The 12,860-nt window shown below is 45.9% G+C and overlaps 1 protein-coding gene across 3 annotated transcripts in view; it reads left to right on the top strand.

Annotated features, from left to right (window-relative positions):
- The window catches only part of LOC143923344 (uncharacterized), a 124,926-nt gene that overhangs the window by 94,002 nt on the left and 18,064 nt on the right, over window positions 1-12,860 (top strand). For 2 of the 3 annotated variants that reach the window (XM_077446956.1, XM_077446957.1), the window contains exons 4-5: window positions 4,966-5,187; window positions 5,310-5,336. In XM_077446956.1, coding sequence (XP_077303082.1) covers window positions 4,966-5,187; window positions 5,310-5,336 — 249 coding nt within the window. The remainder of the gene's footprint in view (window positions 1-4,965; window positions 5,188-5,309; window positions 5,337-12,860) is intronic. The other variant, XM_077446958.1, reaches the window with a different exon arrangement.

The following is a 12,860-nucleotide window of genomic DNA, read 5'->3' as shown; positions in this document are numbered from 1 at the left end:
GCAATAATAACGGGCCTTCCATTTTTGAAACGTGATTATGTTGCAAAATCAGTAGGAGTCTGAGCTCATGCCTAAGTCCATCTAGTTTGGAGCTATTGGATGGATCAGGTGATGTTTTATTTAAAGAATCTAATTTTTCATTCTGAGATAAGAGATCTTGAGTTTTCTGATTCCATTGTTTTTTGGCTATACTGCTTATTTTCAAAAGAACCCCCCTCATAAATGCCTTGTGGCAATTCCAAAGCGAAAAGACACAGACTGGGCATTAACGCTAAAGAACTCTTGGAGTTCGGAAGTGATTTTAGTTTTGTAATCTGGGTGTTCAAAAAGAAAGGAATCATTTTTCCATCTATTTGTCCTAGTCTCTGTGCGGGACCCCTCCACCACAATGGAAACCAGAGCGTGGTCCGACCAAGTAATACCATGAATAGTTGACATACTAATATTTTGTAGTAAGAATGTATCCACCAAAAAGAAATCAATTCTTGAATATGTGTGGTGCACACTCGAGAAATAGGAATAGTCCCGTTCCGTCGCGTGTTGGCACCGCCATACATCGTATAAACTTTCTGAGGCCATGATTCGTGAAAGGGCTATTTTTACTCTAGATTTGGATGAGCTTGACGAAACATCTAAGGATTGGTTGGGTATGGCTTTAAAATCACTGCATAGTATAGTATAACCCTTGCGCAATGCATTTACTTGTTTCAAAACCTTATTTAAAAAGGACAGTTGTTTCACATTAGGTAACTATGCATTCACTATAGTGTAAACCGTGTTGTTAACTTCACCCACAAGGATAATATATCTGCCTGATTTGTCAAATTCAGCGTGAATACACTTAAGATACAGTATCCTTGATGAGGATGACCACCCCTCTGTTTTTCTTTTGGACATTTGAGCAGAACACTGTTGGAAAACACCTATGTTGAAACATTGGGGGTTTAGAAGCTAAGAAATGCATTTCTTGGAGACATAAAATATCGCTCTGTAACCGCTTTGCTTCTTTCCAGAGCATGCTCCGTTTTTGAGGGCTATTCAGCCCCCTAACATTAAATGGTGAGATTTTGAACCCCATAGTAACTATTAGAAGCATTGATCGGTATTGAAGACCTTGGTTCGTTAACACTTACTGTATATCAAGTCGTGCTCAGTAAATGAACCTGCAAATTTAACTCAATGTCAGTAGATCCGATTGTAGAGCAATTAAAGTGCTTACAGATATGGGTTAGATTGCACCAGAGAGTTAACAAACTCTTCTTCTCCGGTGTAAATAAACAAAATAGAAACAAAACTTTAAAAAGGTATGATTCAAGTGAATTAGTAGGGGCAAAATCCCATAAGCTTCAAGGGACGATATGAGACCTAGTCATAGTTCCACGGATGTTCCGGAGCTACAGATGGGTTGTAAAGTGTTGTTATCTGAGCAGTCAGTCTTTTATCTCTCGTGGCCAGGTAGGAGACCGGGGACGGGGTGATGAGACTGTCTATGGTGAGTCCTCTTCCATAGGAATGCCCCATTCTAGCAGTAATTGGATGCTTTCTTCCACTGAGTTGACCGTAACCATTTTCCCATCTTTTGTGATGACAAGTTTTGCTGGATAGACCCATTTATAAATTATCTGGTGATTTCTCAGGGGCTTGGGGATGGTAGCCATTTTCCTCCTACTTTGCATTGTGAAGGCTGATAGATCTGGGTAGAAGGATAAGCCCTGTGCAGAAGACGGCATGTTTTCGGGGTTTCTCACGAGCTGGAGGAACCTCTCCTTGGTTTGGAAAAAGTGGATCCGCGCAAAAGTGTCTCTTGGCAGATGGTCTGGTAGATGCCTAGGTTTAGGCAATCTATGGATCCTATCTCTAGAAAGCTCTGTTATGGAGGCTTCTGGCAATGCATCCCGGAGAATTTGTTGGAAGTGTGCACTCAGATCTAACGTTTTGACCGACTCGGGTATCCCACAGATTTTCATGTTGTTCCTTTTCGAACGATCTTCGAGATCGGCCAATTTTACTTTCATTAGTTGTAGATCGTCTTCTCTCTTGTTATGGGCATCAATAACTTCATTAATAGTTCCCGCAAATTAGCTCATTTTATGATCTATATGGGTAACCCTGTTGTCTACTGCTTTGACCTCTTCCTTAAAGTGGTTTGTGTGGGACATGATATCTGCATGTAAGGTACTGCGGAGGGACACCAGCATATCTTTCAGGGTAGTATCGATTACCGGCTGATTTTTAGTAGGGAATTCTAATATGGAGTCCTGGAGCTCTCTGGTGTCATTAAGAGAAATGTTAGCCTCTTCATCCATGATATTCCCTTGCACATGCTGAGTTTTGGCTTTAACAGGGCTTGATGCTGTGGAGGATGTCTGCGAAGGGACAGTGCACCCTGTATAGTTGTTCTGAGAGGGAGATGCCTGGTGCAGTGTGATCTCTTTGTGAGCAGAGAGCCTGCCACATTCTCTGTCACAGTGCTTACCAGCGCCATCTTGGATCTGAGTGCTGCGGGGATGCCGGTAAAAGTCCGTCATTCTGCTCAGCCTACTTTCTTCTTTCCGCTTTCTGGACATGCTCCCACTGTGTGCCCGACCTTCTAGAGAGTGAAATCGCTGCTTTCAGATGCTCTGGGACTCGGTAGTATGCTCCGGTTTACCCGCGGAAGACGGAGCTCTCCTACAATGCGGCCATATTTCTCAGCTGCCGGCCACACCCCCCAGGTATCCCATTTTGATGTTGAAACACTAAATGCTGTCTAGTTGGGCCACAGGGACTTCATACCTGCACATGCACATGGGAATAACCATTGTGGCATGGCCCGCTCATCAATCATGACACAAGTTCCTGAGGAAGTCAGATGTGACGAAACATGTAGGAACCTGAGAAATGTTCCTGAAGAAGACAAATGTGACATAACATAGAATGTGATTGCTGGATGTCCTTGAGGTTTTCATTCATAGTTTTTGTATTGTAAATATATTATGGTTGTTTGTTTGTTTGTTTTTCTGCTGATTAAATACTTTGCCAGCATATATTTTCCTGTCTACTTTTGATGAGCTCCAGTCACTGACAATATCCTTGGTACTTCACAGAAGAATCCCCCGTTATGATGCTGTAACACTAAATGCTGTCTGGTCAGGCCGCAATGCATCATATCTGCACACTCACATGGGAGTCACCATTGTGATACAGCCCTCTTCCAATCACGGCATAGGCAGTGTGCCCTGAATGCAGAGTGAACTGTGAATGCGTGATTGACGTCATCAGCCGGAGCCAACATGAAAACCTCCCAAACAATGCCAATTTCAAAATGTACATTTTACAAACTATAATATAGGAAGTGGTCTCCAAACTGCGGCTCGGGGGCCAGATGCAGCCCTTTGCTTTCTTTTATCCAGCCCTTGGGGCATTATTTCATCCACTCGTACCAATGAAGGGCACATTCTTCCCCCACAGTAAGACCAGTGAAAGGGCATAACTCCACTCAATGATAGCAACTATGGGGTACAATTCTTCCCAATGACACAAAAAAATCGGGCCCAATTACACCAATGATGGAGCACATTTCCTCTCATTGACACCAATGATAGGGCACAATTCCTCCCAATGACAGCAAAGATGGGGTACATTCTTCCGCCGCCCAATGAGACCAGTGAAGGGACACAGTTCCTCCCAATGACACCAATGATGGGGCACAATTCCTCCCAATGACAGCAATGATGGAGCACAATTCCTTCCAATGACAGCAATGATGGGCACTATTCCTCCCACTGACACCAATGATGTGGCACAATTTCTCCCACTGACACCAATGATGGGGCACTATTCCTTCTAATGACAGCAATGATGGGGCACAATTCCTCCCAATGACATCAATGATGGGGCACAATTCCTCCCACTGACACCAATGATGGGGCATTATTCCTCCCAATGACATCAATGAGGCGGCACAACTAATCCCACTGACATCTATGATGGGGCACAATTCCTCCGAATGACAGCAGTGATGGGGCACAATTTCTCCCACTGACACCAATGATGGGGCACAATTCCTTCCACTGACACCAATGATGGGGCATTATTCCTCCCAATGACCGCAATGATGGGGCACAATTCCACCCAATGACAGGAATGATGGGGCACTATCATTCCACTGATAATAATGATGTGGCGCAATTTCTCCCACTGACACCAATGATGGGGCACTATTCCTCCCACTGACACCAATGATGGGGCACTATTCCTTCCACTGACACCAATGATGGGGCATTATTCCTCCCAATGACCGCAATGATGGGGCACAATTCCACCCAATGACAGGAATGATGGGGCACTATCATTCCACTGATAATAATGATGTGGCGCAATTTCTCCCACTGACACCAATGATGGGGCACTATTCCTTCTAATGACTGCAATGATGGGGCACAATTACTCCCACTGACAGGAATGATGGGGCATATTTCTTTCCAATGACAGCAATGATGGGGCACAATTCCACCCAATGACAGGAATGATGGGGCACCATTCCACCCAATGACAGGAATGATGGGGCACCATTCCACCCAATGACAGGATTGATGGAGCACCATTCCACCCAATGACAGGAGTGATGGAGCACAATTCCTCCCACTGACGCCAATGATGGGGCACTATTCCTCCCACTGACACCAATGATGGGGCATAATTCCTCCCACTGACACCAAAGATGGGGCAATGTTTTTTCCCGCTGATGTTGGTACCTCTTCTACTCCCAGTGGCCATGGTCCAACCCCCCTAAAGTCTGAAGGACAGTAAACTGGCCCACTGTTTACAAAGTCTGGAGACCCCTGATATAGGGCAACGTCCCAAAGCTGGTCTTTAATACCAATTTAAACAGAGACAAATCTAAGAGGTGACCGCCCACCACCCAGCATTCCCCCCCCCCCCCATATGTACAGCTGAATAATGGAATTTCCTTTTTACTTCAAGGAAAGGAGAAAGTTGTTGTGGTGATTGACGATCTGGAGAAAAGTGATGAGGATGAGAAGAGAAGAATTCTAGAGGAACAGAGAGCCCTGAGAGAATATGCCCGGGAAGTATTCCTCTTCACACAGGAAGATAAAAATCACACCGGAAAACCTCTGAAAATAATAGAAGATGGAAAAGTGCAAAAGAACCTGGAAAATTTAAAGAAGTACATTAAACCAAAAGGTATGTAAAACTATATACAATGTCCCCCCTCCCCACAAAGTACACATACTATATACTGTACACATGTATATATTATTCATGAACAATACGTATAATACAACTTATTTTTATTGTCTTTTCAGGCTTAAAAAAAAATCCATTAAAAGGAGGTAAGGAGTGTCAGAGCGGCGCAAACGTCATTATTGACTAACGCACCCCGGTGACCTGACTTTTCTGACTTTTCTTGACTTTTCTGACTTTTCTTGACTGCGGTCAAACCCAACTCCAATTTATACAAAATTTGTGAAAGAAAAAAAAAGACCAAAAAAACTGCCTTAGCAGATCGAGGGTGTCTCTAGATAAAAACAAACTGGGCAGCTTTGACTAAAGTTGAATAATGCTCTTGCTATAGGTGTAAGCCATTTATGTACCTCCTGATGCCTGACTGAAAAACTCCCAGCGATATCGTACACTTGTGGCCAGGACATTGCTAAGAGACTCCCGGCAGTTATTGTTCACCTTCACAGGAGCAAGTTCTTTCTCTGATATAAACCCCGTCACATGCACTTTCTCTCCCATAACACAGTAGTTCTGAGCTCAGAGTTTTAGACCTGACGATATCTCTAGGAGTTGTTCAGTCAGGCTCCAAGAGGTACATAAATGCCCTACACCTATAGCGAGGGCATTATTCAACTCTGGTCACAATTTGTTTTTATCTTGTCTGCTGAGGGAATTATTTGGAAAAGTTGAACTGTGAACTTTAGATAAAAAGAAAAAAAATCAACCCTGGCTGCAATGCTGACGCGCTAAGGTTGAGGATGGACCTCAGGGACCTGTCCGGGATAGGAGGCTGCTGCTCAAATCAGCTGCTACCAGGGAATTCCCCGCCCTGGCGCTACATGTAACAAATGGAATGTTGGTGACATGATTAACCTTTTTTGGCCATATGGCCATATTTGGACAATGTTATTCCCCAGATATGGCCATATTAGGTCAATTATGTCACCAGCATCTCCGCCCCTTTGTTACGCACAGCTGTGGAGCGGGGGAATCTCCTGGCCACAGCTGAGTGGGCCAGTGGCTGTCAGAAACCATCAAATTAGGCCGAGACAGAAGTACAGTTAAATCAAACTTGTTTAATAATAAAAGTAAAAAGAACAAACGTAGTCAAAACATAGCCAGAGTTCAGTAACCGGAATGGATAGTCAGACAAGCCAGAAGTCAGGGATCAATGTAGTGGAACAGCAAGCAGGATCTGGAGCCAGAAGGGATGTCAGCAAAGCAAGTCTTGAACAGGATCGCAGGAGATAGTTTCTGTGATGTTAACCAAGGTGAAGGCAGAGATCCTCTGGACTGGACGGCTTAAGTAGTCAGGACTGACGAGCAGGATATCATCAGCTGGTGAGTAACTGTGGAGAGAGATGGGAGCTGACAATTACTGGACAGCTGAGCGACCAACTCAGAGAAGGAAGGGCTGAGCCCAGCCCCGACAGTGGCCTCCTATTATGTGACAGTCAGGGCCAGAATAAGGAGTGGGCAGGAAGAGAGGCTGCCCTGGGCGTAGCTGTATTCTGCAGGGATGGGGGCTCTGCCATTCTGACTATATGCTTGACAGGAATAGTGAAAGTGGCATCACTACTCCTGTCAGCTGCTGGAACCAGTGAGGAGAGCAGTAGAGAGTCGGAGGTTGTGCTGTCTATCTCCTTTGGGCCACAGGGGTCTCCCATCATGAAGAGTCTCCTTTCTTGCAAATACTCCAGTCTTAATAAAAATCCTCCTATTGACAAGCAGATGATTGATGGCGGATCTTTTAAACTTGCAAATAATGGTATGCCATCTTTGCCCTGGGCGCTGGTGACCTTGTCCCAGTACTGGTGACAGCTCAATGAGGGTTCAGGCTGAACCCAGTTTGGGCTGAAACCTTAGGGACCTGTCACGTAATAACAAGCCCCTGGCCCAATCAGCTGTGGCCAGGAAATCCCCCAGCTCATTACTACTCACCTTATCTTTATCTATCTGGATAAAAAAAAACTATGAAATCTGATAAATTAATAAAACTTTTTAACCGCTTCAGCCCTGGAAGATTTTACCCCCTTCCTGACCAGAGCACTTTTTGCAATTCGCCACTGCGTCACTTTAACTGACAATTGCGCGGTCGTGCGACGGTGCACCCAAACAAAATCAGCGTCCTTTTTTCCCCACAAATAAAGCTTTCTTTTGGTGGTATTTTTTTTTTTTGTTGATCAATTTTTATTAGGAAAAAGAGGTACATACAGTATTATAAAGTAGACAGTATCTGTTAAAAGATAAATACTGGTTACAGGCATATGAGGGGAAAACAGTCACCAGCAGTAAAAGGACATAGCTCCCTTAGAAAAATCAGGGAGGCGTTGAGGAAACCAGCATAGTTAAACTTGTTACATGAACAACCCATTACGAACATACGTATGGGCATCGTCTCTACTGACGTTCCAAGTATGCCTCTTTTCCATTATTATAATAAACAAGAGAAAGAAGCGTATAGAAGAATGGACAAGAAAGAAGAGTAGAGGACAGAGGAGGATGTGGGGGGGGGGGGGTAGGGAAGGGAGAAAGGATGGGGTGGAGGGGTGGGGTGCTGCTGCCTCGTTCCACAAACCTTTAGACCTGACCTTCTCTTTTTTTTGAGAATACATCAAACAGATTGAGACATAATTTACGCATAAGCAGTAGTATATTTAAAGGCGAACCAGCCGGACCATATCTTTTTCGCAAGATCAGCTTTGCCCCTAAAGAGAGAGGGTCATATCCTCCATATGATAAATATCGTCTACCTTTAATAACCACCTACGTAGTGTCGGTATGGTCTTTGTCTTCCAAAAATGTAGAATAAGGGTTTTGCCAGCATTAAGTAAGTGGGGCGTCGCTGATCGTTTGTATGGTCCCGCTGTGCAATGAAAAAGAATGAACCATGGGTCATTAGGGATCTCCCAACCCTGAATTTCCTTAATCCAGTAGAGAATTGTGAGCCAGAACAGGCGTATTCTAGGACAATACCACCAGATGTGGGCGTGGGTAGCCCTCTCTCCACAGTCCCTCCTCCAACATATAGGAGAGACCTGTGGAAAAACTTTGTGTAGCAGTACAGGGGTATAGTGCCATCTGGCCAGAAGTTTGTAGCTCACCTCCGCCATTTTTGAGGCCCCTGAGGAAGTATGGGTCAGGGTAAGGATGTTAGTTTTTTGATCCAATGTCAGTTCTTTGTGGAGGTCAAGTTCCCAATTGCGGATAAACGTGGGGGTGGTGGAAGATGACAGCGAGATCAGGGCATGGTAAAAATAAGATATTGGTTTCTTCACTGGTTGCGCTTCGGAGAAAGCAGCTTCCAAAGGTGTCAAGTCCGACAAAGTTCTCAAGAGTTTCGGCAATGAGTTAATGAAGGCAGTTAGTTGTCTGTGTTTCCATTGATCCATATACGAAATAGTGGAGTCAACCATTATGGCGGTTAGGGGGAGTACTCCAGATGGACCAATAACTTGATGCAAGAGGGTTTTTGACCCCAAGTGCCAAGTGTGGATACCAGAGTCCATATTCCCTGGTGGGAAATAGTTATGTCCGGTAAGGGGCATTATGGGGGAGTTATAAGGCCAACCATGGGTCTTACACAAAGAGTCCCAAACCATCAGGGATGAATAGGTGAGTGGTGATGTATCAATCGATAAGCTCCGGTGTTTCTTTGGTATCCACATTTGTGTCGGAAGGTCAGATCCACTGAGTGTTGCTTCCAGCGCAACCCATAGCTTGGTTTGCTTGCATTATTTCCAATCAGGAAGCCTGCCCAATATTATTGAGCGGAAGTAGAACCTGAGGTCTGGTAAAGCCAGGCCACCAGCTCTTTTGGATCTGATAAGTAGGGACCTGGGGAGTCTGGTTTTTTTCCTTTTCCAGACGTACTTGGTAATTAAAGAGTTAAGTATTGCGAAGAAGCCCATTGGGATTCCATATGGTATCATTCCAAACATAAATAGTACTCTAGGTAGCAGGTTAATTTTAACCACCCCGATCCTCCCCATCCAAGAGTGGGCAAGTTGTCTCCATTTCTGCATGTCAACCCAGAGTGCGTTGAGCAGTGGTAAGTAATTTGCGCGAAAAAGGGAAGTTGGGTTTGGTGTGAGGTAGATTCCTAGGTATTTCATTTTCTTTGCTTGCCATTGAAAGGGGAAGGTCTGCTTCAAGTGAGTGGCAATTCACGTGGAGGTTGATATGTTTAGGATTTCCGATTTAGCTATATTAATCTTAAAATTGGAGATAGTGTTATAGATTGAAAATTCAGGCATGAGATTGGGAAGGGTTATTAGGGGCTATAGTTTGAAGAATAAAATATCATCTGCATATGCAGCATATTTGTGTTCCGTGTGGCCTACAACTATCCCATGGATATTTGGATTTTGCCTAACCACGGAGAGGAAGGGTTCCAGGGAGAGCGCAAATAAAATTGGGGAGAGGGGGCAGCCCTGAAGTGTACCATTAAATAAAGTACAGGGGTCGCTCGGCATTCCATTAATCTGCAGTTGAGCTGCGGGTTGATGGTAGAGCGTAGAAATTTGGGATAGTAGGGGGGCGTTGATTCCCAGGTGAGATAGCGTTGCCATGAGGAATTCCCAGTCCACCCTATCAAATGCCTTTTCAGCATCCGTAGAGAGTAGAAGGGTGGGCTGGGAGGTCCTGCGTATGTGTGCCATTAGGGATAGGGTGCAAAGAGAATTATCTAGGGCTTCCCTGCCTGGTATGAAGCCTGTCTGGTCCAGTGATATCCACTGTGGGATCAAAGGAAGTAACCTATTGGCAATAGCTTTAGCATATATCTTGGCGTCAATATTTAGTAGCGATATGGGGCGATAGCTCCCACAGTTACAAGGATCTTTTCCAGACTTAGGTATGACAGTGATGTGTGCATGTATACTCTGCGGCAAAGCCTACCACCTTCAGAGGTCACATTGGCATACCTGGTCAAGTGGGGAATTAAAATGTCCGCATAGGAGCGTTAGTAGGCCACCGTGAAACCATCAGGTCCCGGCGCCTTTCCATTGGCCATAGCTTTTAGGGCACCATGTAATTCCGCTGTGGTGAGCTCACCTTCAAGCAAGGCCAAAGTCGTCGGGGGCAGCTTGGGTAGGTTGGAGCGCTCTAGGTAGTCCCTAATTAGTTGTGACTTCGTCCTCCTGTCAGTGATAGAGTGTTGGACATGATAGAGGTGTTGGTAAAATTCTCTAAATTTGTGGGCAATTTTAGGTGTATCAAACACCATATTTGCAGAGGAAGTCTTAATTTTAGCTATAAATGAGGCAGATTTACGTTGTTGGAGGGAGCGTGCCAGCAACCTACCAGGTCTATTGCCCCACTCATAGAAGCTTTGGGCCACGAGACGGAACCGTTGTTTCTGGTCTAAGTGCATAAGAGATTTCAACTCTTCTCGTCTCTCGGTTAGAGTATGGAATAGTGCCAAGGACTGTGAGGCCTTGTGTTGTTGCTCATGTTGTTTAATCTCATTGAGTAGGTCGCTCAGTCGCTAAGTTCGCTCCCTCTTTTTTTCTAGCACCTAATTCAATGAGTTTACCCCTGAGGCCTTATGGGCTTCCCACAACGTTACCGGGGAAATATCGGGGCCCGTGTTGTCTTTGAAAAAAAGTGCTAGTTCATCACCTATCAATTTTTTATCCAGCTCGTCAGTAATAAGACCCTCATTTAATTTCCAAATTATAGGTTTAAGAGGCAGGGATAATATTCTAATGGTAAGCAAAATAGGCATATGATCCGATATAGGGGAAGTTTCAATGTCCGATTTTACTAGTAGGGGCAGGTGTTGGTAGTCAATTAAAATTAGGTCAATTCTGGAGTAGGTTTGATGAACTGTCGAATAAAGGGTAAAGTCCCGTTCGCGTGGGTGCATATTCCTCCAGGCATCCATAAGTTGCGAGTCATGTAACTGTTTACGGATATATTTCAGGCGTTTGTGAGAGATGGCCGAGCCACCTCTGGAAGTATCCAGGGTCGGTTCCAGAGGGGTATTAAAGTCGCCTGCAAGGAGAACGCATCCACGCGAAAAGTTGCGCAACGTTTTAAGTGTGGAGGCGATAAAACTTGCCTGATCCCGGTTGGGAGAGTAGAGAGTGGCCAGGGTGCATGGCATGCTACCTAGGGTACCCTTCAAAAACAAGAAGCGCCTGGTTGGGTCGCTCAGCATAGATTCAAGCGTGAATGCGGTTCCCCTGCAAAGCCTAATAGCCACACCCTTAGCTTTGTTAGTATCAGAGAGACTGTAATACCACGTGGGGTACTGCTAGGAGTAAAGCTTGACTGTGGTCGTATGTGTGAGGTGGGGCTCCTGGAGGAAGATCACATCTCCCTGCAGGCGAACCAGTTCGCTATATAAGTTGTGCCTCTTCCCCGGGGCGTGGAACCCCCTAACATTAAAGGAGAGTAAATTTATTGTGGCCATTGGGACTCCAGGAGGAGAACCGTAAACACCAATGCAGCAGACACGTTGATCTGTGGGGGGCAGGTTTTGGGTGGGACCATGGGGAAGGGGAAGGGGGGGAAGGGTGAGGGAGAGAGAGTAAGGGTAAGAGAAAAGACAGAAAGAGAAGAAAAGTTATAAAAAGAGAGGAAACATATGAGACATACCGCAGGTCCATCCGGGAGGATGGCTGCGTATGCAGCAAGGGAATGTAAAACGGCAAGTGCGGCTGCCACAACGCAAAAGTGGAGGTGGGATGCTTGCCATCAAAGGTGATGCATCACCGGCCGGAGATGTGGGTGAGAAACTCTGCATAGCAGGGCCCGGGCTTAGTCAGGCTGCACGGATACTCCAGAGGGAGAAGAACGCCATTGCGACTCAGGGTTACCTGGAACAGGGGGAAGTACCGCTTGCCAGCCGGGGAGTTACGGTGGGGAGATTTTCAGGTCCAGGCAAAATTTCAAAGCCCCAGGGAAGCCCCACCGGTACTTGATGGATTCCGCATGCAGCATTTCTGTGAGGGGACGCAGGGTCCAAGGTTTCTTTAGCAAGGTCTGGGAAAAAGGAGAGCGCAGCACCGTCAAAGTCCAGCAGGGATGCTGCTCTGGCCTTCTGCATGATGAGTTCCCTTTTAGGGTAATGGTGGACCCTGTAGATGACATCCCGGGGGGTGTCTGTGCTGAGGTTGCGAGGACGCAGGGCCCTGTGAACTCTGTCAATCTTCAGAGTGTCATCCGCCAGTCGACCAAGGAGGCCATTGAAAATACCTTTGATGGAGGGGAGGAGGTCTTCATCCCCCGTTGCTTCGGGCAGGCCTCTGATCCTTATATTATTACATCGGTTACGTTTCTCCTGGTCCTCTATTTTGTACAGAGACATCCTATGTGCTATAGCAAGTTGGCAGGTGGTTGTCTGCAGGGTTCTGATGGCTGTCGCATGGTGGTCCAGCCGCTGCTCAGTTTCCTCAACTCTGAGCAAGACCTGTGACAAGTCCGAATGGACCACGGACACCTTCTTAATGACCCACTCGAGGTTCATCAGCATGGACGCCAGGTCCGCTTTAGTTGGCAGGTCACTCACCAGGGATGCGATGCCCGATGAATCAGGTGAGCGGTGTCTACGGTTGGGCCTAGCCCGGGAGGAGAAGCCTGTCCCGGACAGCCCATCATGCGGTGAGCGGCCTAGGCCGTCTTGGTTC

This window comes from Lithobates pipiens, unplaced genomic scaffold (assembly GCF_037356315.1).
Source record: "Lithobates pipiens isolate NorthernLeopardFrog02 unplaced genomic scaffold, aLitPip1_a1.2 Scaffold_22, whole genome shotgun sequence".
NCBI classification, from domain to species: Eukaryota; Metazoa; Chordata; class Amphibia; order Anura; family Ranidae; genus Lithobates; species Lithobates pipiens.
Note: the sequence above shows the minus strand (reverse complement) of the source record. Positions and strands in the feature narration are given on the sequence as shown.